This window comes from Arabidopsis lyrata, assembly GCF_000004255.2.
Source record: "Arabidopsis lyrata subsp. lyrata unplaced genomic scaffold ARALYscaffold_4, whole genome shotgun sequence".
NCBI classification, from domain to species: Eukaryota; Viridiplantae; Streptophyta; class Magnoliopsida; order Brassicales; family Brassicaceae; genus Arabidopsis; species Arabidopsis lyrata.
The window spans coordinates 18,877,525-18,904,814 of NW_003302552.1; the positions used below are offsets into that span (position 1 = coordinate 18,877,525).

At 38.8% G+C, this 27,290-nt stretch overlaps 5 protein-coding genes across 6 annotated transcripts; 4 read left to right on the forward strand and 1 right to left on the reverse strand.

Annotated features, from left to right (window-relative positions):
- Window positions 1-1,371: 1,371 nt before the first annotated feature.
- LOC110229529 lies at window positions 1,372-7,425 on the forward strand. 2 transcript variants are annotated; one of them, XR_002332923.1, is made up of 11 exons: window positions 1,372-2,843; window positions 2,935-3,954; window positions 4,032-4,112; window positions 4,180-4,227; window positions 4,321-4,404; window positions 4,479-4,781; window positions 4,861-4,935; window positions 5,008-5,288; window positions 5,369-5,450; window positions 5,529-6,887; window positions 6,963-7,425. XR_002332923.1 is itself a non-coding variant. In XM_021029993.1 (11 exons), the coding sequence occupies exons 2-11, from the start codon at window positions 1,776-1,778 to the stop codon at window positions 6,168-6,170; spliced, it is 3,684 nt and encodes a 1,227-aa protein (XP_020885652.1). In that variant the 5' UTR covers window positions 1,372-1,538; the 3' UTR covers window positions 6,171-7,425. The 2 variants fall into 2 exon arrangements, 1 of the variants encoding a protein (XP_020885652.1); XM_021029993.1 differs by having other exon boundaries at window positions 1,372-1,538; window positions 1,776-2,843; window positions 5,529-7,425.
- A 1,287-nt stretch (window positions 7,426-8,712) lies between these two features.
- On the reverse strand, window positions 8,713-9,955 carry LOC110228970. Its single transcript, XM_021027470.1, has 2 exons — window positions 8,980-9,955; window positions 8,713-8,903 (listed from the first exon to the last, which is right to left on the reverse strand). Exons 1-2 carry the CDS (start codon window positions 9,697-9,699, stop codon window positions 8,814-8,816), a joined length of 810 nt encoding a protein of 269 aa, XP_020883129.1. The 5' UTR covers window positions 9,700-9,955; the 3' UTR covers window positions 8,713-8,813.
- Window positions 9,956-12,792: 2,837 nt separating this feature from the next.
- LOC9317692 (inorganic phosphate transporter 1-4) lies at window positions 12,793-16,110 on the forward strand. Its single transcript, XM_021028917.1, has 2 exons — window positions 12,793-12,994; window positions 14,351-16,110. Exon 2 carries the CDS (start codon window positions 14,367-14,369, stop codon window positions 15,969-15,971), a length of 1,605 nt encoding a protein of 534 aa, XP_020884576.1. The 5' UTR covers window positions 12,793-12,994; window positions 14,351-14,366; the 3' UTR covers window positions 15,972-16,110.
- A 1,757-nt stretch (window positions 16,111-17,867) lies between these two features.
- Window positions 17,868-22,280, forward strand: LOC9315842 (probable inactive lysine-specific demethylase JMJ19). Its single transcript, XM_021027804.1, has 8 exons — window positions 17,868-17,987; window positions 18,651-19,004; window positions 19,584-19,661; window positions 19,796-20,242; window positions 20,311-20,514; window positions 20,703-20,870; window positions 21,148-21,516; window positions 21,611-22,280. The coding sequence occupies exons 2-8, from the start codon at window positions 18,735-18,737 to the stop codon at window positions 22,205-22,207; spliced, it is 2,133 nt and encodes a 710-aa protein (XP_020883463.1). The 5' UTR covers window positions 17,868-17,987; window positions 18,651-18,734; the 3' UTR covers window positions 22,208-22,280.
- Window positions 22,281-22,453: 173 nt separating this feature from the next.
- Window positions 22,454-25,561, forward strand: LOC9315843 (endoplasmic reticulum oxidoreductin-2). Its single transcript, XM_021027805.1, has 10 exons — window positions 22,454-22,808; window positions 22,964-23,098; window positions 23,215-23,461; window positions 23,675-23,785; window positions 23,958-24,076; window positions 24,173-24,277; window positions 24,380-24,582; window positions 24,718-24,841; window positions 24,973-25,147; window positions 25,242-25,561. Exons 1-10 carry the CDS (start codon window positions 22,632-22,634, stop codon window positions 25,262-25,264), a joined length of 1,419 nt encoding a protein of 472 aa, XP_020883464.1. The 5' UTR covers window positions 22,454-22,631; the 3' UTR covers window positions 25,265-25,561.
- The last annotated feature ends 1,729 nt before the right edge of the window (window positions 25,562-27,290 follow it).

Here is a 27,290-nt window from a genome sequence, read left to right on the forward strand (position 1 = left end):
TGAAAATTAAAAAGTTTGATTTTATAGAGTTTCACATCAATTAAAAAATATATTTAATGTTTAGTTATAAATGCACTATTTATTTATACTAAACTATTTCTCATAACTATTAACTAATAGTAATTCATCAAATTTTAAAATTCTCAATTAATGATTCTTGAAATTCATAATTTATTAATATTAATTGATAAAATTTTACAGAAAAATAAAATTTTTGATACAAAAATAAAACCTCATAAAATCATTCTTTATGGTACAGAAGGAGTATTTCTTTTTCTTTGTTAACCAATAGAAATCATTTATTATTGTTGAGTTATAAACAATTTTTTTTTTGAATAAATGATGATTACGGATATGAAATACATGCATTTTTAAAAATTAACCAAAGTTATACATAATTATTCTTTGTAATTATTAGCATTTTTGATAAAATTCTTTCTATGAAAATGAGTGAGAAACCAAAATACAAGGCCTAGTCCCTAGTGTATAATATTTTGTCTTTCTTACAACCGAATACTTTATTAGTATTTGAAACTCATATCTGCATAAACTGCATGCTAGGCTATTAAATGACGAAGATCCCAATAAAAATTGCATTTTCCGAGCATGTAACTCCGTAACAAAATTATTCATGGTCAACTACGAGTAAAAAAGAAACTTATTAATAATAGTAGAATCCTTGTATAAAAAATCGTTAGGCGTTAGTCGAGCGTTCGGTATGGATCTAGCAATTAATCAAAAAATCGGATTAAAATCGGGGATTAGTTTTAAAATTATTTTAATATTTTAAAAATATATTAATCTAATGTTGTTTTCAAAATTGTAGTAAACACATAAAAATATATTTTAAGTCAAATTTTTATGATTTTTTATTAAAAATTATGACTTTTATTAAAAATTTGAACAGAAATTATTGTAAAATATCACAAACTTCCAATTCAAATGTTTAAATAACAAAAAAAAGTTGTTTTATACTTGCAACCAAAAAATAATCGGGAGATGTAAGAATAGGCGGAAAATAATCGGATTAGGCGGGAATTAATCGGATTAGGCGGAAAGTAATCGGATGATTGATTTTTCTAAAAGATTAATCATTAATCGAGGCGGAAAGGGTGAGTCTAGCGATTAAGCGGAGAGTAATCGGGTTAGGCGATAATTTTTAGAACAGGGAGTGGAACAGCTATTTTGTAGTAGTAGATAATAATAAAAAAATAATAACAGCAAAACAGAAGGAAAAATTACAACATCTACCACATTTTCCCTATTTGTTTCAAGATCTACCACATTCTTCTCCATCTTTCAACTCATACCACATTTGTCTGTGAATTGTCAATTTTGCCCTCACAGACAGTTTTCCCGCCTGCGTCTGGCAACGAGTTGACATTCTCACCTTCTCGTTTCCCTATTAACCCTCGAGACCCGTGCAAAATTACACCCCACAAACTTCTCTCCCCTGCGAGAAGTGTAACCGCTTTCGTCTCTCATTCACTTTCCCTTTCTCTTTCTTCTCCTTCTCCTCTCATCGGAAGTTAGTTACGGTAAACCATTTTCGGCAGATTCTTTGAATGTAACTGACACTCGATTTTGTCCCTCATACTTGATTAATCACAAGTTATTTTGTAGTCATCTAATTATTGGTTCGTAGTCATCTAATTTGATTTAATCGTTTCGTCCCCAATTTCTAGGGTTTCTGTCCATCTGCATGCTCCTTTTCCACTGTTCGATTTTCAAAGAAATTCTTAATTTTTTCTCCTGTTTTCTCTCCTCCGCCGCAGATGAAGTCCTCCTCGAGTAAATTGAAACAAAAGTCTCCGCTTGGCAGTTCCAGGCGCCCGGTTTCCTTTGAAGACGACGACGACCCTTTTGTCTCCGCCAAGTCAACCGCGACCCACTCAAATTCTCCATATCAGCCGCGACCGGAGATCCCGGTAGTAAACAGGGACAAACTTCCGAAAAGGCTCTACGCCACTGACTGCTATCCGCCTCTCGGACGTATTAATGCTTATTCAAAGCCGGAGTATCTGCTCGATCTCGTCGAAATCCTAGAAGGGACAAAAGAGTTAAATTATCTCCGCGCCTCATGCTTTGGCCCGCTGTTTCAGCTTCCTGTCCGCAAATGTTCGTTTTCCGGCAAATTAGTACATCAGATGTTGTGTAGAGGCGTCTACACAAGGAAAAAACACGAGCTATGGTTTATTTTTGCCGGTCAGCCATTCCGTTTTTCGTTAAGAGAATTTGCCATTCTCACTGGTCTGGATTGTCGGCCGTATTCTTCACCGGCAGATGTATTGAAGTCGCAGAGAGAATGTACCAAAAAACATCCGTACTGGAATATTCTCATAGGCGAGGACCACACGGGTGTCCTCATCAAGGACATTGTTGACTGGCTGAGGAAAGACAAGATGAAGCCTAAGAAAGAGAAGATGGATGACTGGAGAAGGCTTCGTCTCGCTCTTATCGTGATCGTTGAAGGGGTATTGCTTTGCAGTTCCCAACCTGTGAGAGCTTCTCTTCAAGTTGTCGAAATGGTTCAGCATTTGGAGTCGTTTGAAGCGTTTCCATGGGGACGAGAATCATTCCTTCTGACAATGCGAATGGTTAAGGTCAGTCAGAAGGTTAACAGTCTCTCTGCCCTAATTGCGAAGTTCAACCAGTCTCACTCTTCAACCCATGGGTTCCCTCTTGTCTTCCAACTGCTGATGTTAAAGGCCATCCCAGTTTTTGAGAGATACCTTAATCAACCTGATGATACGCAGACTATCATTGATGGGTCAATCACTACTTTGCCTCCGTTGAAGACTTTTCACAATTCCAACATAATGGAAACAGAGCTAATTCCTGGGGTAATTATTATTTTTGTCCTTCTCGTGAACATTATTATTTTTTTACCCTAGTACCCAAGTGTTTACTAACTAATTATTGAATTCAATGTAGTTAAGGATTGCCCCGCTGTTGTCTACTGATGATCCCCCACACCCATCGATCAACGATTGGCCTGATGAAGTCTCTGACCCGGCGATTGACTATATGGAAAGCCTTATTGGTGGCGGATACAAGTTCTGCCAAGCTGACTGGATTGGTAGGTGTCGTACTTGGCCAAAGATAGTCGTTGATGAGAACCCCAAAGAACCCAATGTTCGCAAGACCAAGAAGGTACCTGTGAGACGTCCAAATATAAACTCTGACATGCCTGAGTTTCCCCAGGGTGGTCCATCTGGTTCATCAAAAGGTAAAGGGAAGGTCTATGAAGACTTTTGTCCCCCAGCAGGGACTGAAGGTAAAGATGTTCTCCATGCTCTGATCATGGAAGAAGTTAATTCGAAGTTCCGTGACATGAAAGAGGAATTGAAGGTTGAATTGATGGGTGAAGTCTGTCGGATGTATGGAGTAGAGAAGTCTTTATTGAAAGACGAACTCTTAGACGAGATTATTAGCAATCTGCGCCATGGTGGGAAGTTTCCAACAACCCCCCCTCCGAAAGCTGCTTCACCAGGTAAAAACAAACCATCTGAGGGACAAACCTATGGTCCCCCTAATAATGCAAATGTAAACAAGGAGTCCGGGGGACACGCAGATGTCCCATTAACGAACGCTGTTACTGAGGGACAAACGCATGGTCCCCCAGAAAATATAAATATCAACAAGGTCCCTAGTGGGCAGACCTCTGATTCCCCCCATGTCCAGATAGACCCTCCCGCCCCAAGTTCTCCTCAATCGCCGTCTAAGGGGAAAAGTAATTCTCAACTTTTGGAGGAGTTTCAGCGGCAAACCTGGTCTGAGTACGGAGGAGTGTCTGATGTTTTACAAAACCTCAACCAGTCTTATGCATCTCCCTCTGGTCCTGCTAAGTCTGGTCCGTTTGGACCTTCTCCTGGTCTTGTTGCTTCTGGTCCTTCTACCATTCATCCATCTCCTTCTGGTCCTTCTTCCTCGAAGTTCTCTATTGATCACAACGTAAGTTTCCTTGTTGCTTCTGGTCCTTCTCTATTGTTTTGACGTTGAATAACCTCTGTTTCTTACATATTATTCAGCCAAAAGACTTCCAAACTCCATTGCCAACCATTAGTGAGGACAACGCAGAGGAAACCGAGGACGAAGAAGTTGCAGATGAGGTTTGTATATTACATTTTTTTTTTGTCTACCTCTTTCTGGGAATGGTTCCTAAACCATTTTACACAGGTCCTGGTTGGAAAGTCTGTTAAAGAGAATTTTCCTGAAGATCACAACGTAAGTTTAACTAAAGTCATTATTTGTTTTCTTATGTGGTGGAGTTTTTTGTTTTTCTAATCCTTTTTTACTTTTAATTCTCTTTACTTTTAGCCCAACGACTTCCAAACGCCTCATCAAGATGTAGAGGAGATCAGTTCGGCTGATGAATCAGAGGACGATCAAGATACAGAGCAGGTTTGTCTCTGTTTCAACGTGGATACTTGTGTCTTTCCATGGATATGATCCTCTCTTCTAATCAACTATAACAGGTTGCTGGTGGAAATTCTTTTGGTGTGTCTGAGGACGTGGGATTTGTTGGTGAGGAGAGAAGGGAAGCTATAGAGAATAAGTCTGTTGGTGTGTCTGAGCACGTTGATGTTGTTGAGTGCGAGGACAGAAGGGAGGAAGTAATTGAAAAGTCTGTTGATGTCTCCGGGGACGATGTTGAGACTGAGGTTTTAGAGGATAAGTCTGTTTCTGGGGACCACGAACCCAAAGAGGGTGACGAGAGTAGTGGTGATAGTGAAGGAAGGTCTGAAGACGAGGATCACCAAGATGAAGCTATGGACGAGGTATAATACTTATTTCTGTAAATAACTAAAACGCAAATTCTAATTTCTTATCCCTAACCTGTCGTGCCCATTCATCTAGGCAAACAAAGCATGGCCGCCAGAGCTTTTTAAATCCTCAAGAGGTGCTGATGAACAACTGGTTGACGATCAAGAGGTATCTCATAAATTTTCAGCATTTTAATTGTGGTTCTGTTTGTCCCTTTCCCTAAAATACCTTTTTTTATAGGGAAATGCTACTGGTGGTGTGGCAATTTCAGAAAAAAGTCCCTCTGGGAAAAAGAGAAAATCTTCTTCTCTTGGCGGGGATTCTTCTAAGCCGATCCTCCCTCCCAAAAGGGCAAGGAATAAACCCCACCGTTTCCGTGACCCTATTCCAGTCCAGGGACAAGAATCCACAGGGACCAACAGTGTTTCCCAATCAACTGATGAGGTTTTGCACCCGTTTGTCCTAGTAAATGATGATCTTCGGAAACATTTCTTGTCCACTCTCAAATCTTATCGCCAGAGGTAATTCAGTTTCTTATTGAATTCATTACTTACTTCTTTTTCCCCAAACCTTTAAATTACTATTTTCCATTAATGGTCAGGGAGTTCGTCCTCGATGCACATGTTGTCCCCAGATCATTTTTTAAGGATATGCTTACTCCTCACCATTCTGTCCACCAAGAGGTACGTTGTAAACCAATGATACCTGTATTTTATAATATCATGTCCCTTAAATTAATTATTGTCCTCTATACAATCCAGCACATCGATGCCATGCTAAGCCTGTTGGCTCGGAGGTTTGGGGATACTTTGGTCCAGAGTAGGTCTGCCATACTTGATTCATGGTTTTCGATTACCCTTAGCGAACTCTATTCTCGTTTCAAGAAGTCCAAAAGTAAATCTGAGTGGCCGTGGAACAGTAAGATACGGGACTACGTCAGGGGTATAGTCCCTGGCCGATTCACGAGACAGGCTTGGTTTTCTGATGTCGACACTCTGTACGCGCCTTTACATCTGTCTGGGGGCCACTGGGCTGCGCTTGTCATAGATCTGAAAGAGGGTACCATAGGTGTTCTTGACCCTAACGTGGCTGCCAAAACCGACAAACAGATGGGCGTGCTCATGAAACCTCTCGTTGTGTTGCTTCCTTTTATCATCAAATCACTTGTCCCCCAAGATGTTCTCTGCAATCATCAAGTTCCCCCTGAGTTCGCCTTTGATCGTCTTCCTGAGATCTTTCAAAGCGAACATGAAGACGACAGCGGCCCGCTTGCTATGAAGTACATTGAGCTTCATTTCCAAAACATTAGTCACGACAGCATAACTGAAGAACTTGTGGAGAATATCCGGATGAGATTTGCTGTCGACATCTTCGAGGAGTTTGTTCAGCCTCTCCGGCTGTGATCCCCCTTTCAATATTTCTGCTTAAGAACTTATGTCTTTTTGTAATAATTATTTACTCTTCTTGGATGCTACTTGGATGCTTAGGAACTAAATATTTTTAAACTGCTATCTATTTAGGAACTACTTGGATATTTAGGTTGTCCTCCGCAAACAGAGATCCTGTCTCCTAAAATATTCTATATTATGTTGTCCTGTCGCAATTTTGGATAGGCATTTTTTACAAACAAGTCAACGTTTAGATACCCAATAACAACAGTAGAAGCCAGTTGCTCTCCACTATTCTCTCCCCTAACCCGTTACGCTTCCCCATGATTTTCCTTCTGTGTCATCACATCAGCGAAAAGGTAACTTTTTGCTTAATAAATTTATATTATATTCTTTTCAAGATTTTTGGGCACCAGTCTCTATTTATCTCTCCACATTAATGATCTCTTCATCTACACAATTATCCCCTTTCTCTCAAACTCCCCCCAGCCTACTCCATAATTTCTACCATCTAATTGTTTCCCACGAACCATGGGCCTCCATAGTTATACCCAGTCGAACGATTCATCCCGAGAATCTCTTAGTTCTTATGGACCTGTTTATCCCGGGCCAATGTCTTTTGAAAATATTGGTATACCTCGTCACTGTTACTGCGGAGGGACGGTCGTACTTGCGAATTCACTCTCCGAGGACAACCCTGGCAGGCAGTTTTATCAGTGCGAGAAGAGAGATGTAAGTTTAAATCCCACTCTTACTATATTCAATAATTCGATCTACTATAGTTACATTTGCTATGTTTGTATTCAGGACCGACCTGGGCGCCATCTTGTTAAATGGTTGGACGAGGGATTTATGGAGGAGATTTCTGCGCTTAAGTGCTCTATTAGGGAACAGGAAGAACACCTTAAGTTCCTACTTACCGCCCCTAACGGGGAGCACATGGATCTTGCCTTGATGTGCGATCGTCTGGACCTTTACCAGGAAGACATTAAATTGCTTCAGCAGAATTTATGTCTTTTGCAACGCTCCCCTCGTTCCATTGTCGACGTCGCTCGTTCGTGTCCTAAAATCATCGTTCTCGTCCTTGCGATTATTGTCCCCGTAGCCGCGTTCGTGCTTGGCACTTATATGTAGCTTTAATAGCTCTTTTTTCATCCCTCGGCTATTATGTCCCCCATTTTTTTCATCATGTTGTCTACTGGGGACTATCGTGTAATGTTCGTCCCTCTTTTATTGTAGCCCGAATTCTACAAGTTATCTATATTTAAGATATGAAGCTATCACTTAGAGACGTTCGTGTCCTCCCAACGTGTTTTTGCTTACACGCGATTATTGTACCCGAGACGCTTCCAAGCTTCGACTCAATTCTACAACTTATATATATTGTAAAAATATGAAGTATCAAGATATCTCGCCCCAGATCTACTTATTTCTATGCCGACAAGCTACCGTAAATTATATATTCACGTCCCCCAATGCAATACGAAACTGCTAAACAGTTATCCCTTAGAATAGTTAATCACCTAGTAATGAGATAGGTCTTGTCACTTTAATTAGTATTTACTTTTCCACATTCATTGTCCCCAACTACTAATTCAAAATCTCTAACAGCAGCATTCATTGTCCCCAACCATTAATTAGTAATCCCATCTATATATAGGTAAGTAACAACATTCATTGTGCTAAACCATTCCTAATTCCAATTCCTTGATATGTTTTTGTGGCAAAAGCTTCCCAAACATCTTAGAGTATCGATTGTCCTTCTTGTTGGTAAGTCATGTTACCGACACTTAGGTCCCCTTATTCTCTCTGGGAACGCTGGCATGCGTCTCGCACTTGATCCTTCTGTTTTGCGGGAGACTTCTCTGGCTCTCCTTGAAGCGCATCCTCAAAATGTTTTCATCGGTTCACCCATTTACTTCTTTGTTTTACGATGTGTAAAGGCTGGAAATCCTGCTGCTTGTTACTTAGAGAGCATTAGGCTCGCTGCAGTTGAAGGTTTAATCAAAGAAGCAATGCACATGCTCGCTCATATACCCGATCCATCCGACAAAATTCTTTTCACCAAGGGTCTCTACCTTGTCTCTATTAATAGACCTAAGGATGCGATCATCGCCATGAATCTATTCAAACAAGAAGTTGTCTCTTCTCGCAACGCTGATCGTGTGGCCAAGCTTGTGATATCCGATATTAAGAAGATTGCCCCAACCCAACTTAGATTCAACTGGACTGGCTATACGTGCTACTTGATCCATCCCCCTCGTCGATATTCAGAATGTTCCAACTGTAATGTTTGGAACCCCTGTCCTCTCTGTGTTAATTGGTGGGTCTTATGATTTGTTTGTTTTTCCTTTATATGGTCTCCCATATATTTTTGTCTTCCGCGAAGATGTATATGATAAATATATATAGTTTTTGTTCGATAAGTTGTGAGATGTGCTTGCCAAAAGATACCCATACATGTCATACTACATCCAATTACCAAAAGATAAATATATATTAGTTATACTTTCCGTGTTAAACCATGGACTAAAAAATTGGATGTTAAGCCATGGACTAAACAAATTTCCCGTGGCCTATCCAACCTACGTAACGATAAACCCTCTTTTCCGCAATACTTCATGGACCAAAAGCCGCCGAAGTATTATTCCCTAAAACTTAGATAGGATTTTTGCAAGTTGCTCTGTTGTGGCCATCCTTCCCACATGTGGTGCATTTGTTAGGTTTTTTTTTCTTCCCTCCTTTGCCCTGCAACACATACATGGACACAATTAATTTTTTTGTGTTGAAGGACAAAACTCATTTAAGACTCTTAATTTGTTACCTGATACTCTCCCCGCGATGGTATGCGTACTGTCTTTGGTCTTCCGCCTGGTCTTCTTGTTTTTGGTGGATTCACAACCATTTCACTAACTACGTTTGGGACCTCCGTGTCTTTTTCCTTAGGCGGAAGTAGAATATGGGCACGCCAGAGCTTACGCCACTCCGTCACGAATGCATAGTTCCCGATCAGGGAGTAAATGTCCACGTTCCTTATCCCCACCGCGGCTAAAGCGTGACAACACGGCACCATTAGCACATCAAATACTCTGCAAGTACATGTTTTTTTCTCTAGATCCACAGTGAAAACGATACCAAAACCGTCGTTTACTTGATAAATCCATTCACTTGCTGCTATGACAGCACAATCTGTCGCTAATTTCAGGTGATCTATTAGCATTTCCTCGATCTCTGGCGTACATCTTGTCCTCGTTCTAGTTGCAGCTTCTCTTCTCTCGTAAAACCAACGCATTAACATAGTCCTAATGAATTCTACCATCGTCACTATCGGGAAATCTATGGCTTTTTGCATTGCAGCATTTAGGGACTCCGAGATATTGCTGCTCATCACATTGTATCGCATTCCTGGGAAGTACGCAAGTGTCCAATGAGATATTCCTATCTCTACCAAATAATTGGCACAATTGATGTCTCTTTTCTGAATTTCTTCAAACCAATATCGCAAATCTCCCACAGTGTAAGATCTAGCCGCATTGGACACCATTTTAGCAAGCCCCTCACACTTGAAATGGTGGACAACGTTCCTAAATAAATGCACAGTGCAGCAAGCGTGCTTTGCAAGTGGATACACTGTCCTTAGTCCAGCATATATGGCCGCATGTCTGTCGGAGACGAAGACAAGATCGTCTTCATCAGGGACAAACTGTAACAGTTGTTTGAAAAACCACGTCCACCCTGCTATGTTCTCACTGTCAATGACTCCGAATGCCAATGGGAATATTTGATAATTTCCATCTTGTCCACTGGAAGCAACTAAACAGCTTTTGTATTTCCCTTTAGTCTGTGTTCCATCTATCACTATTACTTTCCGCAAATACTTATACCCAGCAACTGAAGCCCCAAACGCAAAAAATAAATATTTGAAACGGATTTCCCCCTCCTCAGTATAATCCGTATGGACTGTGGACAGCGTACCTGGATTAGTTGTCCTTAACAGATGGAGATATGTCTGCAAGAACTTATAGCTTTCTTATTCACTGCCACGAGCTTTTTTCATTGCCATCTCTTTCGCGTTCCAAGCTTTCATGTATGATATGGTAACGTTTAGTTCAGCCAATACTATCTCTGGTAGTTCACAGGCTCTAGGTCCCTTCTTTCCATGCGCATATTTTGCTTTTAGCAACTCACCTAGAATCGATCGTGTTGCTTTCATCCCGTACTTTGACCGCACTTTCACATCACAACTATGTCTTAGACTCGCTGTTCGAATTTCCACATTCTCCGAGTTCTCGTGAAACGTTGCATATACCCTCCAATTACATTTTTTATCATGGCATACTGCAATTACACGCGTCTTGTCGGAAGCTTTTATTCGGAAATTGAATAGCCTTTTTATAGAGTACACAGTTAATGCCTTATGCAACTCGCCTTTGTTCTGGAATATCCGCCCAATATATATTGAATCCCCAGCTTTCCTAAGATTCATGTTAGCCTTGTCCTGCGCAACGCCGACTGCGTTGTCCCTGAACGGTGCGGCATCTCTACCCATCACAATATCGTCCCCCACAAGTTCAGTAAACATTGTCTCCCCCATTGTAAGTTGCGACCTTATCTGCCCCATTTCTGCACTTTCCTCTCCAACACTACATCCCATTGTCACCTCCAAATTTCCTTGTCCTTCTCCTTCCTCAAAAGCCTTAAAAGTTGAGGCATCTTCTCTTCTTACCAACGGTGTCACCGTAACGTCCACTTGCCTCATTCTGGTCTGCCCTAGTTGAATTGACATGTCTCCACTTTCCTCTCCACCTTCAACAAATGCTGTCGCATCTTCTCTTCCATCGATCTGATTTACCTCAACTTCGACTAGTATTGGCTGGTTTTGTCCCTCTGGTGGACCCAACGATTCTGTCAGTTCGAGTGACATTTCTGCACTTTGTCCCCATCCTTGTGAAGTTGTCCCCTTTTGTCCCCACAGTTTTCTACTTTCCTCGTCACCTTCATCAAATGTTGTGGTATCTTCCCTTCCGTCCATCTGATTAACCTCGACATCGACTAGTATTGGCTGGATTTGTCCTCCTTCTGCATCCACACTTTCGTCCCCCACATACATATCGTCCTCGTATATATCGTCCTCCATACCGGAATATATATCGTCCTCCACTCTACCATTTTGTCCCCCCGGCGATCCGTCTGCAATTGTCAATGCTTTCTTCCTCGAATCCTTCCAAGGATCCCAATCCGGCGGGTACTCCCTATCGATCAACTCCCTCATATTATCAAAGTCATAGTCGCCTGAATCTTCTCCCTCACTTAACATGTTGTCTTCCGACTCGGATGCCCATCCTCCACTATCCGTGCCCAATGCTACCACCAGTTCCTCTTCTCGTCCCCGCTTAGCTTTTCCCTTTTGCAGCACAGCTTCCTTCCTTTTATAAGATTCTTCAAACGCATATATTTCCTCTAAAAAGTCCTCTTCCTCAAAAGTTACAGGAATTATCTGCGTGCTTTCACTCTCACCTCTGTGCTGTCCCGCCATTTCTTATCCCCGACAATCGTCTTGTCCCCCGAGATTTGACACATCTTCATCGTCTTCTTCTAAACATAGATACATGTTCATACCTCCCTTTTCTATTCTTACCTTTTTGAATTTCGACAATGAACTCTCGCTGTCAACAGAGACTGGCGGCATCTTTTGCTGCGTGTAGACAGTGTCTCCTCCTTCGAACCAAAAACTCAGCTCCATTTTTGTCCTTCTTCTGTCTACTCCAAACGCTGCGGCAATTTTCTGCTCAACATCGGCAATCGTATCTCCTGCGCTTACGTCTACACACTTTGCATATTTCTTTGCCGACATCTTGAATCGCCACTCTCCACTTTCTTTGCATTCCCAGCAACCGACCAATATCATTACTCCTTCGTCCATCAGTACCTGTCGTCCTCCAATAAATACCACCATCTTAGAATGTAGAATGTGGGTGGTTGCATTTATCACAAACAAACAAATCTACCCTTTTTCGGTGGACAAAAAATGTTGCAATAAATTTTACCTTCTTTAGCTTTAAATGCACCCTTCTTCAACCAGAACTCCAATTTCGCCCAGCATCAGAGTTTCTCCCCAGATTTCCAGTTTTTTCAGATCTACAAAGCTCTTTTGTCTGATATATTAAGAGAGCAATTAATGGCCTAACCCTACTCTATTATCATTTCTATTAATTAAAATCAATTATCTACCACATGTAACCGTGCAGCATTAATTGATGCCCTGCTCCTTCTTTGGAAGCGCCGATAGAAGCTGTCTCCGTCTCTGACACAGCCTCTCTGTCCCAATCAAGGGTATTTTCGTCCATGGTCGAGCGCGTGCAATTGAGAAATGGTACATTTTGAAAGGCTTTTGCGGAAGTGGTACATTTTGAATGCCATTTGTTTAAATGTGGTACATTTTGAAATATTCCCAAAACAGAATCATCGTTGTCCTAAATAGTTTTTCTAAACGAAGTAAAAAAGTTGGTAAAAAAGGGAAGAGAAAGAAAAAGAAGAAAAACACAAGGCAATAAAACGGCGTCGTTGGAAGGAGAATATACCGAAATAGAAAAGGGAATATCTCATTAGAGAGTAGCTTATAAATGGCCGTTTCAAGACGCTTCAACTCTGTCCTTGTTCATAGGCAGCTTCAACGCTCGTTCCTCTCCCTCTCTCTCTCTCTCTCTACATTTTCTCCAGACAAAAAAAGGATATTAAAGAGTTTATCACTTTCTACACTCTTTTGACAATACTTAAAACACTTGATCAGATCAGATCCTACACAAACTCCTCTTAGAAGAAGTTTCTTGTATATTCATGTAAGTCTTTCTTTAAATTTATGTCTTTTAATTTGATGTTTATGTTTATGGATATTTTATCAAAAAAATGTTTATATATGTTTATGGATGCAAAATGATGTTAGTTAGGAATTAGGACGTTATCGTGTTTTTAGTTTTGTGTTCCTCTCTGCCTCTTCAATCTCTGTTTGTTCGTGTTTTTTCTTAATGGAAAAAAATTAGATCAAATGTTGCTTTTCCCACATTCTTGGATCATTAATTAGGATTAGTTCTCTTGAAACGTATTTGTTGGATCTCATCTCCCACTTTCTTGAAAAGTTTTTGTTTTGTTTTGTTGAGTGCATGATTATTCACAAATGAAAAATTTCAAAAGGACATGCAAAATATTTTTTCAATAAAAGAGAAATATTTTCATCAATGAGAGGTGTGTCCGCAATTAAGTCAAAACAACTCGCTGTCTTACTCTCACTAAAGTTTTTGTAGCTTCGTGTTCAGATTTAGTTTTAAACGTCACAAGTCAACTTTTGTGGGTAACTAGAGTAAAGACAAAATAGTAATAGTTGAAAAATCGTATAAATAGATGGATCAAGGACCTCTTATTTCTTCGTTGACTTTTTAAATAATTGGTAACGTCGGTAGAAACCCAAAAAATTAGGATAATGAGTTATACACATAATTTCTCTCATAAATGGATAATTATATTAGCTACAAATCTTAGAAATTAATAGGGGGAACACATATACTATAGAGGGTGGACTGGAAGAAAATTAGAGTTGACTTTTATTACCACTTCATTTCATTTTCTTATATTTAAAATGCATTGGTTTCTTTTAAAATCAGTAGGGTGTACACAAAAAATGAAACTTTTCGTTAAAAGCTACACATCTGAAAACACACATGTTAATTTTAGAGCCTACATTAAAATTGCAAGTTAACTTAATTTCGGTCAACATGCTTTATGAGATCAACGAAATGAGAAAACTTAAACAGAACTTTTATGCTATTTTAATGCGTTACTTGATATATATATCAACTAGGGTCTAATTCGATTTGCTTGCTTTTTGAAAATTGCCTAACTTATTTCAAGTTCGGTAAACTACTTTATTGTTTGTAATAAATTATTTCTTATTATATATATATATATATATATATATATATCGAAATTATATACTTACTGAAAATGAAAAAAAATTCAAAAAATATTTTGGCAAGTGAAATCGATAGAAACAGTAAAATCATATTGTCTATGATATCTTTTTAAGTTAGAGATTCCCACAAGTTACATTTAAATTGATAAAATTCTAAATGGCCTATATATACAATCTTACAAAGGGTACTTATAGTTCGAGTTTTTTTTTTTTTTTGATGAAATTGCAGAGGAGAAGAAGAAGAGATGGCTAAGGATCAATTACAAGTGTTGAATGCACTTGACGTGGCCAAGACGCAATGGTACCATTTCACGGCGATCATTATCGCCGGAATGGGATTCTTCACTGACGCCTACGATCTCTTTTGCATCTCTCTCGTTACGAAGCTCCTCGGCCGTATTTATTACCACGTGGACGGCGCAGAAAAGCCTGGGACTCTCCCTCCCAATGTCGCAGCTGCCGTCAATGGCGTTGCTTTCTGTGGGACCCTCGCCGGTCAGCTCTTTTTTGGGTGGCTTGGTGACAAGCTCGGGAGGAAGAAGGTTTATGGTATGACGTTGATGGTCATGGTCCTTTGTTCAGTAGCCTCTGGTCTCTCTTTCGGACACGAGCCAAAAGCTGTAATGGCCACGCTCTGTTTTTTTCGGTTTTGGCTTGGATTTGGCATCGGCGGGGACTACCCTTTATCTGCAACGATTATGTCTGAATATGCCAACAAGAAAACTCGCGGCGCCTTTGTCTCTGCGGTTTTCGCGATGCAAGGGTTTGGAATCATGGCTGGTGGTATTTTCGCTATTATAATTTCCTCTGCTTTTGAAGCTAAGTTCCCAGCCCCGGCCTATGCGGATGATGCCTTGGGATCCACGGTTCCTCAAGCTGATTTGGTATGGCGGATAATCCTGATGGTTGGTGCTATCCCAGCGGCAATGACATATTACTCGAGATCAAAGATGCCAGAGACCGCAAGATACACAGCTTTGGTTGCTAAAGATGCAAAGCAAGCTGCTTCAGACATGTCTAAGGTTTTGCAAATGGAGATAGAGCCAGAACAACAAAAAGTGGATGAGATCTCAAAGGAGAAGTCCAAGGCCTTTTCCTTGTTCTCAAAGGAATTCATGAGTCGCCATGGGCTTCATTTGCTAGGCACTACATCCACATGGTTCCTTCTCGACATCGCTTTCTACAGTCAAAACCTTTTCCAGAAAGATATTTTCAGCGCAATCGGGTGGATTCCTCCTGCAAAAAGCATGAACGCAATTCAAGAGGTTTTCAAGATCGCACGAGCACAGACACTCATCGCCTTGTGTAGCACGGTACCTGGTTACTGGTTCACAGTTGCGTTCATTGACGTCATTGGAAGATTCGCGATTCAAATGATGGGCTTCTTTTTCATGACGGTCTTTATGTTTGCTCTGGCTATTCCTTACAACCACTGGACTCACAAGGAGAACCGAATCGGATTTGTTATCATGTACTCGTTAACATTCTTTTTCGCCAACTTCGGACCCAATGCTACAACCTTCGTTGTACCGGCCGAGATCTTCCCAGCCAGGTTCAGATCAACCTGCCACGGTATCTCTGCAGCATCAGGCAAATTAGGAGCAATGGTTGGTGCGTTCGGATTCTTGTACTTGGCTCAGAGTCCAGACAAGAACAAGACGGACGCAGGATACCCTCCAGGGATTGGGGTCAGGAACTCGCTTATTGTGTTGGGTGTGGTTAACTTCTTAGGTATTCTCTTCACTTTCTTGGTCCCTGAATCTAAAGGGAAGTCGCTAGAGGAAATGTCCGGTGAAAATGAAGACAACGAGAGTAGCATCAGTGATAATAGAACGGTCCCAATAGTTTAGGTGATAATACACCTTCTGTAATAATCTTCTTCTTTTTACTCCTCTCTAGCAACTCAAGTTGTTCACTGTGTAATCCGTTGATGACTAAATGCTAGAGAAATCAAAATTTTCATGAATGAATATAAAATCAGATCTTTAATGTCTTCGTTTAAATAGGTTAGTTACCAAATTGAAGACTCATTAGAATTCTAGAACCTGTGCAAGTTGTGCAGTATGTTAAATGAGAATTTCTGCGTTGTGGGAAAGTTGAGAACACAGATGCATTATGGCTTAATCTCTATGGAGAATCTTCTTATATTTGGCCAATAATAGGCTCCTAGATTAGATTTTATAAATTTAGTAGACAAATGGGAAAATTCCTAAAAAAAACCCCAACTATTTAATATTTGCCAGAAAAAAACCTGAACTTTTTTCGATGTCGGAAAAAAACCCCAACTAATTTACCGCAGACAAAAAAAACACGAACTATTTTGTTTTTCCAATTTCCTCTCATCTCCGTTACGGGCGTTAACGCCGTTGTTGACGCCGTTACTATTTTTTGGGAAAATTCTTGAAAAAAACCCAAGTTATTTAAGTTTGCCAGAAAACTACCCGAATTATTTGTTCGTTGCCAGAAAAATACATAGATCAACATTTTTCTTTTCTTTTCTTTTTGTCTTCCATCAACAATGTAAGATGGTGAGAGCTAATAACTTTTATGTGTTATCTTGAACCTCATAAAATTTTTCATTTTTCACTATTACTTAGGACAATGAAATTTAAGAACAAAAATATACAAATAGATTAGTCGATTTTCAAATTTTTAAATTAGATTTGTTTTTGGATCTATTCAGACTTTATAAATTTTGGGACATCATTAACAATGGAACACTAAATTTCATAAGAGCCCCAAAAATCTTGGTAGATCTTCAAAAATTCTCTACATAAATCGCAAAAAAAAAATACTCCAATCAAGCAAAATCCACCAAAATTGAAGGTAAATCTAGCTTAATCAAACCAACTCAACGCTAAAAAAAAACGACTAATCTAATTGTGTTTTTTTTTGTTCTAGTTAAAAAATTAGGGAATCAACTAATGTAATTGAGAGATTTGTTCTAATTGGAAAATTGAAAAATCGATTAATATAATTGTAGTGAGAATTTGTATGAGGTTCAAGAGAACACATAAAGTTATGAGGTCTAACCACCTTACATTGTTAATGAAATAAAAGAAAAAGAGAAAAATCTTGATCTGTGTATTTTTCTGGCAACAAAAAAATAATTCAGGTATTTTGCTGGCAAAATTAAATAACTTAGGTTTTTTTAAGGAATTTTTCTAAAAATAGTAACGGCGTCAACGACGGCGTTAACGGCCGTAACGGAGACGAGAGGAAATTGGAAGAAAAAAATAGTTCGTGTTTTTTTTATCAGGGATAAATTAGTTGGGGTTTTTTTCCGGCATCGAAAAAAGTTCAGGTTTTTTTCTGGCAAATATTAAATAGTTGGAGTTTTTTTTAGGAATTTTTCCGTAGACAAATAGTCCATTAATTGTTATTTATACTTTCTACAAAAGATTCTATGCTTGAGCCTAGCAAAAAGATTTGGGATGATAGAGAAGATGGGATTTATGTTAGGCACGGAAAAAAAAAACACCCAAATTATAGTGTAATTCCTCAAATGAAGTGGAATTTAGATCAATTTCTTATCTTTTGTTTTTGTAAAGCATTACTCTTTTTTTTTGAACACAATGTAAAGGATTACATCTTGAATAAAAATATAAACTGCTATATTCGCAATGGCATTTAATTTATTGTGTGTGACTATTGGTGGATAAAATATACATATTTGTATTTTTTTTTTTTTTTTTGGGCCAAACATATTTTGTATTTACTATTATCACTTATCTGTAAGCAAAAGCCGGAATTAGGTTTTTAGACGGGAAAATTTATTTGTCACCATAACAAAATCCAGAGGCTCTGCTCTTGAGGTTGATGAATGTGTAATGTTCTCATAAGTCATCGGATCTCACTTCGTCCGGGTATGTGTTCTACTCGCTTCTCGCCTGGAAAAAAAGTTGGACCTTTCGATCGCGAATCAATATCAATCTTAGCTTTTTTTCGCCTTCCAGTTTTTAGATTTTGTATCCTAAGTTCCGATACTCTTATGAAAAGGGTTTTTATTTCAAGCTCAGAATCAATCTTAGCATAGAGCTGCATATCGTTTTCATGTCTTGGATCACATCCTGTTACTGATTTTGGAATAAAGGTTTAATTTTGAGGAAACAAGAACGAGTTAGGGTATCCAATAAGGTTTAGAATGACATATAAAGAAGAAGGCTATCCTTCGTAATTGATCTGGATTCCGTGTTATAACTACTGATAGGGAGATATTCATGGATCCAATTTTCAGAGCTTGGGAGGGCTCTTGTACCATAATTTACAGTTGATGTCAGTTCTTGAAAGTTTAGATGCTGTCTAACGATATTTGGTTTAGTTTTGTATGAGTTAAGTTCCTGGACTAATCAAGAAGAGCAATTTTTTACAAATCCTTGTTCTATGGTCTTTGCGATGATGATTGAATTTTCTAAGTAGCAGTCTTTTTCTTGACACCTATCTTTTTTTTAGTCGAATAACGTATCGTAGTTACTATGTTTAATCACTTGGTTTATACCTGACATTAGATTTTTTTCCATCTTCTGCAGGAAGTTGCATCTATATTGATCTCATCTGAAGCTCAATTTATTTCCTCTTCGGGAAATTAATCCTTTTGGTGGCTGTAAGGTTTAATGGGCATTGAAGGTGTGCCTACGTATTCAAAATCTGGAAATATGGACATAATTTCAACTCCGCCAGGTTTTGTATCTCAAACATCATTTGTACTGAGGAATGTACGTCGAGACAAAGAAAGTTCCAGGTCGGTGTCGACACAAGAGCAGACAACTGGATTCGGCACAGATGGTGAAGATAGTTGCAATATGTTTCTTACAAACCGACCGTGGATAGTGCATGGTCACACAATTCCCAGCTCAGAGGCCTTAAGGCCGAGAAAAACTGAGGTCTCATAACTATGTCTACCTCTTTCCTCTCTTTCTTCCATATAGAGGAGTTTTGCTTAGTTTGCTGTTGTGAAGAGCAGTAAAGGGAATATAGTTATTTGAGAATTTTTAGCTTAGCCGTGAGGACAAGTGTTCTACACCTTGTTGGAAAGTCTTTTAAGTATCATTGTTAGAGAAAGAGCTAATTTGTTGTGGAGGAATGCTTTTCCTTTTGTTTTATCTAAATAGTTATGTTTTCTTATTATTTTTTAGTTCTTCTGTCTATTATAAACATTCTTTGAGTTCAGAGAGGCGATATTTCTGGAATGTGTGCATAGTTATTACTACTAATAGACATTATACTTGATTGATGTATAAGCTGTTAGTTAAGCCGGAAATTTTCATTTTGTGGATTCTATATCCCTACTTGCCCCATATGGTTTTAGTGTTCTAAGTGAAATAGCATGAATACTTTAGAGCTTGATGTGCTGATTCAGGTAGGTCTACTATGCTCTTAGACGTATGAGAGTATAGGTATCAAGATTGTGTCTTCAGTCTTTCACATTCTTTACTTAAGTATGAAAAAAATGCTTTTCACAGGTACGGAGAAGGCGGCCCCTCAAAGTGTCTGAGACCGAAGTCCTTGAGGAAGCTCCTGTGTTCAACCCAACCGAAGAGGTCAGTTTTGCTTTCCCTTTATGAAAGAAAAATTAGAGTATTAAACTGCTCTAAATCATCTTTGGTAAACAAACATTTACTCTTACAGAGGAATATATTCCTTATCCTCTAACCCAGAGTTACTGAATCATCAGGAATTCAGTGACACACTTTCATATATATCAAGCTTGCGTGACAGAGCTGAGCCGTATGGAATCTGTTGTGTTGTTCCTCCACCTTCATGGAAACCTCCATGTCTTCTCAAGGAGAAAAAAATATGGGAGGCTTCTACATTTTTCCCTCAAGTTCAGCTCTTTGGAAGTCATACCGAGAACCCAAATATTAAAAAGGAGGCTGATGCGGATAGTGATGATGCTGCACCTGAGGAAGTTCAGTTTTGTAGAATAGAACGTGGTCCTGGGTATACTTTGGAGACCTTTAAAGTCTTTGCAGATTCATACAAGAAGAGACATTTTAGCATGAAGGATGAGGTTCTGGGTTCAGAGAACTCATCTACATCACTTAAACCAGAGGAGCTTACTGTGGCAGAAATTGAAAAAGAGTATAGACAACTTGTTGAGAGTCCACTTGTTGAAATTGGGGTAATGTTAAAATCTACTGCTTTCATATATGAAATGGGCTATGTCACTAAATTGTCGTGTATAATTAGGTGCTTTATGGCAATGATCTAGACACCACAACGTTTGGAAGTGGATTTCCCTTATCTGCACCATCTGAGTCTTGCAAGTACCCATCAGGTTGGAATCTGAACAGTACGGCTAAGCTTCCTGGTTCTCTTCTATCATTAGAAGACTGTGAATCTATTTGTGTTCCTCGCCTAAGTGTAGGAATGTGCTTGTCTTCCCAGTTCTGGGTAAGTTTTAAAGTTGATGTCAAGCTATGGTCGTCGTTTTCTAAAAGCATTAGTACAACTGGTCAACGCAGAAATAGCTTCTTTTTTTTGCAAGCTACCACTGGAATAAAATTTCAGCATTTATGTTTTTAATCTAATTTGCTTGTGTTGTCTCATATTTGTCTCTTGGAATATCTGTTAATGAACAGAAATCTGAGAAGGAGAGACTCTACACTCTCTGCTATTTGCATGTGGGCGGCGCTCCTAGAGTGTGGTATTCTGTAGCGGGATGTCATCGTTCAAAGTTTACGGCTGCCATGAAGAGCTTAATCCCTGAGATGTCAGGAGAACAGCCAAAGAAGAAGAGTTATGATCCTGTAAGTATTTGAACACATTAAGCATCAATGGCAATGCAAGTTACTCTTTTCAAAACTCCGAAAGAAAATAGACAGAAGAGTGAACAATAACGATTCCACTTGTGATTTAGTTCTTGTTCAGCATAAACGATCATGACATGCGAAAATGCCATAGAGAGATCACACAGTATTTGGATTTATCTGTTCAAAGCAAAGTCTATCATAACTTCGATGAACTATAGTGAGCTATTAAATACTAGCGGTGGTTCATTTACAAGGGAAGCAATTCATTTGGCAGGTGATGATAATGTCTCCATATCAATTGAGCATGGAGGGTATACCAGTGACCCGCTGTGTCCAGAACCCTGGCCAGTATGTTATTATATTTCCAGGGTCGTATTACTCTGCCTTTGACTGTGGCTTCAACTGTTTGGAGAAAGCAAATTTTGCTCCCCTAGATTGGTTGCCGCATGGGGATATTGCTGTTCAGCTGAATCAAGAGAAGAGTAAAAAATCGCTAATATCGTATGATAAGCTATTATTAAGTGCTGCAAGGGAAGCTGTGAAATGTCTTAAGGAATATGCTTTGTCCAAGAAAAACACAGCATGTTACACGAGATGGAATGATTCTTGTGGGACAGATGGGTTATTCTCCAACATAGTCAAGGTAATGCTCACTGCTCGCCTTTGCCTGTCTTACTGTGTAGCATGAAGAACTTCCTCACTACCTTTTGCTTATTTTATTTCTCTCTTTTATGTAGTCGCGGATCAAGCAGGAGAAAAACAGACGTGAATTTCTTAGCAATACACTAGAATCGCAAAGGATGGACAAGAGTTATGATGCTGTGAGCAAAAGAGAATGCTGTGTATGTCTTGGGGATTTGTATCTTTCCGCTGTTAAATGTTCATGCTCAGCTGATCGTTACTCGTGTCTGAGCCACATGAGGAAGCTCTGTGCCTGTCCGAGTGACAGAAAGAGTTTTCTCTATAGGTACACTATCGAAGAGTTGAATCTTCTCGTAGAAGCGTTGGAAGGTAAAAAGCTCAGCTCTATGTTCAGATGGGCAGGCATAGAACAAAAATACTGTGCTTCTCCAGCCACCACAAGTTCACAACCCGAAGAAGACAAAGGCAAGGAAACAGATGAGGTTACACCATGTAACATCACGAGGAAAGATGTCGCAGCTGGAACTAAGGAGCAGATGAGAGTGAAGGCGAGATCTATGGCCGAGATACTGAATGTTAAAGATGGAAACACTGATGCAAAGGAGACTTTGAAATCTTGTTCTAAGAAATCAAACAGGCCATGCGATAACGATTCCTCTGAGGCCAACACGCCAAAGAAACAGAAGCAGTGATCAATCATGAAGGAACGTTTTTTCTTTTCTTAATGTAGTTTAGACTGTTTAAAGTCATAATTTGCAAGACAATTTTTTTTTTTTTTTTTTTTTTTTTTGCCAAGACAATAAAAACACTTTTATCTTCTTCTTAAATCAATATATGAAGCTACCTGATAAGTATGTGTTTACACTTAATTTTTATTTATATTAGACCAAAAATACAGAGCCGTAGGATTTAATGACTTTATGTGATCGAGATCGTTTTGACTCATTTTTTCGAGAGCTGCGGTTTTGTCAAAATTGCCCACAATTTCTCTGAAAATTCAAAATTCAGTGCCGGAGATTTCTCGTCGTCTGTGTCAGATTTTTCTCAGAGCAAAGCTAAGAGAGACACTTCTCTTCTTATCGTATCAGAGATTTAGTTCCATTTTGTGATAGGTGAATGGCGGAGACGGACGTCGGAAGCGTGAACGGAAAGGAGAAAGGATCGGGAAAGCGCTGGATTTTGCTGATCGGAGCTATAGCTGCCGTTCTTTTAGCCGTCGTGGTCGCTGTGTTTTTGAATACTCAGAATTCGTCGATTTCTGAATTTACCGGAAAAATATGCAATTGCCGTCAGGTTAGGTATTTCTAAAAGCTCTTGTAAGTTTCTGAATTGAAAATAAGTTAGATTAGTGTTTCTGTGTAAGAGATTAGCTTTGAATCTCAGCGATTACTTTGATTTTGATTTGATTTGTATTCTAGACTTCTCAATCATTTTGATCTTGTTTTTAGGCTGAGCAGCACAAGTACATTGGGATAGTTGAAGATTGTTGTTGTGATTATGAAACTGTGAATCGACTAAACACGGAAGTGTTGAATCCATTGCTTCAGGACCTTGTTAAGACACCGTTTTACAGATATTTCAAGGTTGGTTCCTCTTTCTTTGATCATGAAAGTTGAGTTTTTTTTTTTTTTTTTTCACTTGAAACAAGTATCTAGAGGATTTGGAGGTGTTTTGTGATGGGTTTGAATCCGTTTAATAGGTTAAACTGTGGTGTGATTGCCCGTTTTGGCCTGATGATGGCATGTGCCGGTTAAGAGACTGTAGTGTTTGTGAATGTCCTGAAAGCGAGTTCCCAGAAATATTTAAGAAGCCATTAAGCCAATACAATCCTGTTTGTCAAGAAGGGAAACCACAAGCTACTGTTGATCGTACCTTGGATACTAGAGCTTTCAGGGGTTGGACAGTCACAGACAATCCCTGGACAAGTGATGATGAAACGGACAACGGTAACTTTCCTTCACAACCTGACTCATTTTTTTTTTGTTTTTTTTGTTCTTTTTATGTTCTATGCATTTGGTACTTATATGTCAACACTCTGTCCCTCAGTTCATATATTAATGGCTCATGAGACGATATGTAACAAGTAGTGTTTTTGGTATGGAATCGCATTGTGTTAGAATGTTAGATGCAGTTTTTGATGACTGAATACATGATCGCAGATGACATGACATATGTTAATCTTCTGCTAAATCCCGAACGGTACACTGGCTATATTGGCCCATCAGCTAGAAGGATATGGGAAGCTATATACTCTGAGAACTGTCCCAAACGTAAGCTGCACACCAAAGTGTTTCTTGTTTTCTCGATTTGTTGCTTTATGCCCCTATTATATGAATATCGATTTGTTGCTTTATGCACACCAAAGTGTTTCTTGTTTCTTGCTGATCTATTCATATGAATATCTAACCCGTGTAATTATACTGGCTTCTATGAGATGAGTAGATACATCTGAAGAGTCGTGCCGAGAAGAAAAGATATTGTACAAATTGGTCTCTGGTCTTCACTCATCTATTTCAGTTCATATAGCTTCAGATTATTTACTTGATGAAGCTACAAACTTGGTAAGATCTGCCTTCCAAATCTGACATATCCGCTATATATGTTTCTTGAGCAGAATTAGAATGATCCAATGCTATCCTTTTTCTTGTGTTTTTCAGTGGGGTCAAAACCTGACTTTGTTGTATGATCGTGTGTTAAGATACCCAGATCGCGTTCAGAACCTATACTTCACATTTTTATTTGTTCTTCGAGCAGTAACAAAGGTCAATTACTAATCACTTATCTTTGTCTGAATCCAAGGAAAAGGGTCCCAATGGTGTAGAATAATCACAGTTAGTTTCTTTCCTCTTTTTCATGATTTGTAGGCAGAAGCTTACTTGGGAGAGGCTGAATATGAGACTGGTAATGTCATTGAGGACTTGAAGACTAAATCTCTGGTGAAGCAAGTAGTTAGTGACCCCAAAACTAAAGCAGCTTGTCCAGTACCATTTGATGAAGCTAAGCTTTGGAAAGGCCAACGTGGACCTGAACTGAAGCAACAAATACAAAAACAATTCAGAAACATAAGGTCCTTCTTGAGTCCTTAACTAGCTTCTTTTGCCAGTGTGAAACCCTTGCTTTTTTTCTATTCTTTTCTTGAGGAATAATGAAAGTTCTACTGACTAGTTAAGTTAAATTCTTTTTATTTTCTTGATTATTGCAGTGCAATAATGGACTGTGTAGGCTGTGAGAAATGTCGTCTATGGGGAAAGCTCCAGATTCTTGGCCTCGGCACTGCACTAAAGATCTTGTTCACTGTCAATGGTGAAGACAATCTCCTTCATAGTGTGCGTTTCTAACACACCTGGAGACACATCGTCCAGTTTTTGAAATCTGATGCGTTATATATTTTCTTTGATTCTTGGGGACTGACATTTTAGTGACGCAACAAACATATCTCTGTTGTTTTTCTTTGCAGCTTGAATTGCAAAGGAATGAAGTGATTGCGCTGATGAATCTTCTCAACCGATTATCTGAATCGGTGAAATATGTACATGACATGAGTCCTGCGGCCGAGAGAATTGCAGGTGGACGGGCCTCTTCAGGGAACAGCATTTGGCAGAGAATAGTGACATCTTTAACGCAAACAAAAGGTAAGAAAGCATTGAAGAATTAGTAAACCTTAATCGTGAAGTGAAACTGGATGCAGAAACTTATTTTCTCTGGTCACCACTGGTTGAAATGCAGCTGTATCTGGGAAGAGAAGCTAGATCTTCAATGAGGTCTGGGGCTTGTGGGATCAAGCACAGTGATAGCGGGAGAGTATACTTTGTTGTAAAGTAAAGAGAGGTTAATTTTGCAGGAAACAGTTATACAAAGCCCCGTTAATTGGATTACAAACCTCATCGAGCATCCTTATCGTGTTCGATGCCAACCCTAAGCTGAGACTTTTTTTGGTTTACTGATTCATGTGACTTTAGAGAATCTTACATGAAAAAGATTGTAAGGATTATGAAAATGATTACAATCCCTTCTGAAGTAATCATCGAATGGATGGAAAACATGAATGAACAGAGTCAAGCCAATGGTGCTCACATTGCATATGCACAAATCAAACAAACTCTAGAGCAATAGCGTATTTTAATATCAATCAGCTAAAACACCCCAATATTTTGAATTGAACATGTAACGCAAGGAGGTTGCCAAAAAGAATTATACTTGGTACTTAAATATTGAAGGCGAAAAACACTAATTATAAAAAGATACTAATAAAGAGAGTTCAGCTTTTGCGGTTGACTTAGGCCAGAAATAGTGCGAGACATAAAGAGACACTATAAAGGGAATCCTATCCTCCACCTCAATCAATGAACACCTTTTGATTCTCTTCTTCTTTATTATTGCCTCTCCATATTAACACGGTACGGAGGCCTAAATATCAAAACCCCAAACCTAAAAACCGCAATCCACACCGATTGGTTAGTAATTAACATTGTAGACGAAGATCGATGGAATCCAAACTTTGACGTATTACATTAGATCTTTTATAATGAATGTGAGAATATGGAAGTCATTTTCATGTGTCTTTTTCTTTTTCTTGCAGCGTCAAGGAGTAAGTAAAATTGCATGGCAAAAAGTTTGAGAAGGTTTCTTTTTATGCCCTTCTTTTTAAGAAAAGTAAGGCTTTTAAATATTCATCACTTTCAGAAAAATAGTAGTTTGCAAGAACAAAAGATGATAAAAAAGGTAGTGGGAACAGACAAAGGCCATTGATATACAAAAAACACTCTGTCTTCCGATATCAGAGTTATCTTCATTAAGTATTTATTTCATTTCTTGCTTTTGGCTCGAACTTTTCTCTATTACCTACTTTTCTTTTTGGTGCCTTCAAATTTGAAGCTCAATGTCTCCAAGTTGGTAACTGCAAACTATTAGCCACACCACCACAGCTGTCATGTCGCTCTTCTTCGATTTTCAACTTGTGATGTAATGTCTAATTAATGTTTCTGACCATATATAATCTTATTTCTTTGCTAATTATTGGTGTGTTCCATTGTTGTTACACAGCTGATTTGCTGTTTTGAGAAACTTTCAAGACATATGGATTAACCATGCATATTGCTACGAGTTTCGCTTGAAGTAACCCAGGTTTTCTATGGGTTGAACACAATTTATAATGAAACTTTGGCAAAAAAGTACAATTCAATATATGTGATATAATTACTCAAACAATTGTATTAGCTCAGAGTTTCACTATACATATTCACTTATAAATCGTGATTTTCTCATCATTAACTAAAATCAATATTCTAACAATTATATGATCAGTCGATAATACTTCATACTATCGAAGCTCCATCCTATCTCATCTCGATCAATTGACAAGCCGATTAAAGACAGATTACTCGTTACTCGATCCATGGGTGATCTTCTGATTCTCCACACGAATTTAAATTACATATATACCTTTTTCCTTGATTAATCCTTCAGGAAATTTTGATTTTGTTTCTTTTCGAAAAGTTGCAAACTATCTGTAAATGAATATTTGTTGAATAAATGTTGACATTGTAAACAAAAAATGTTCATGATTAGGCATTAGGTACATAAAAACGTAAACGAACCAATAAGATTTTAGATTGCAGACATTAATATATGCAACTGGAAAGTTAAGGATACGTATAAAATAATGCAAAGTCGAAGCTAACGTCAAAAGTAGTGGAGCCATCCGAGAATTATGTTGGGAAGATTTTGCTAACGTAACATGTGTTTGACCAAAATGACATATATTGACCGCTCGAG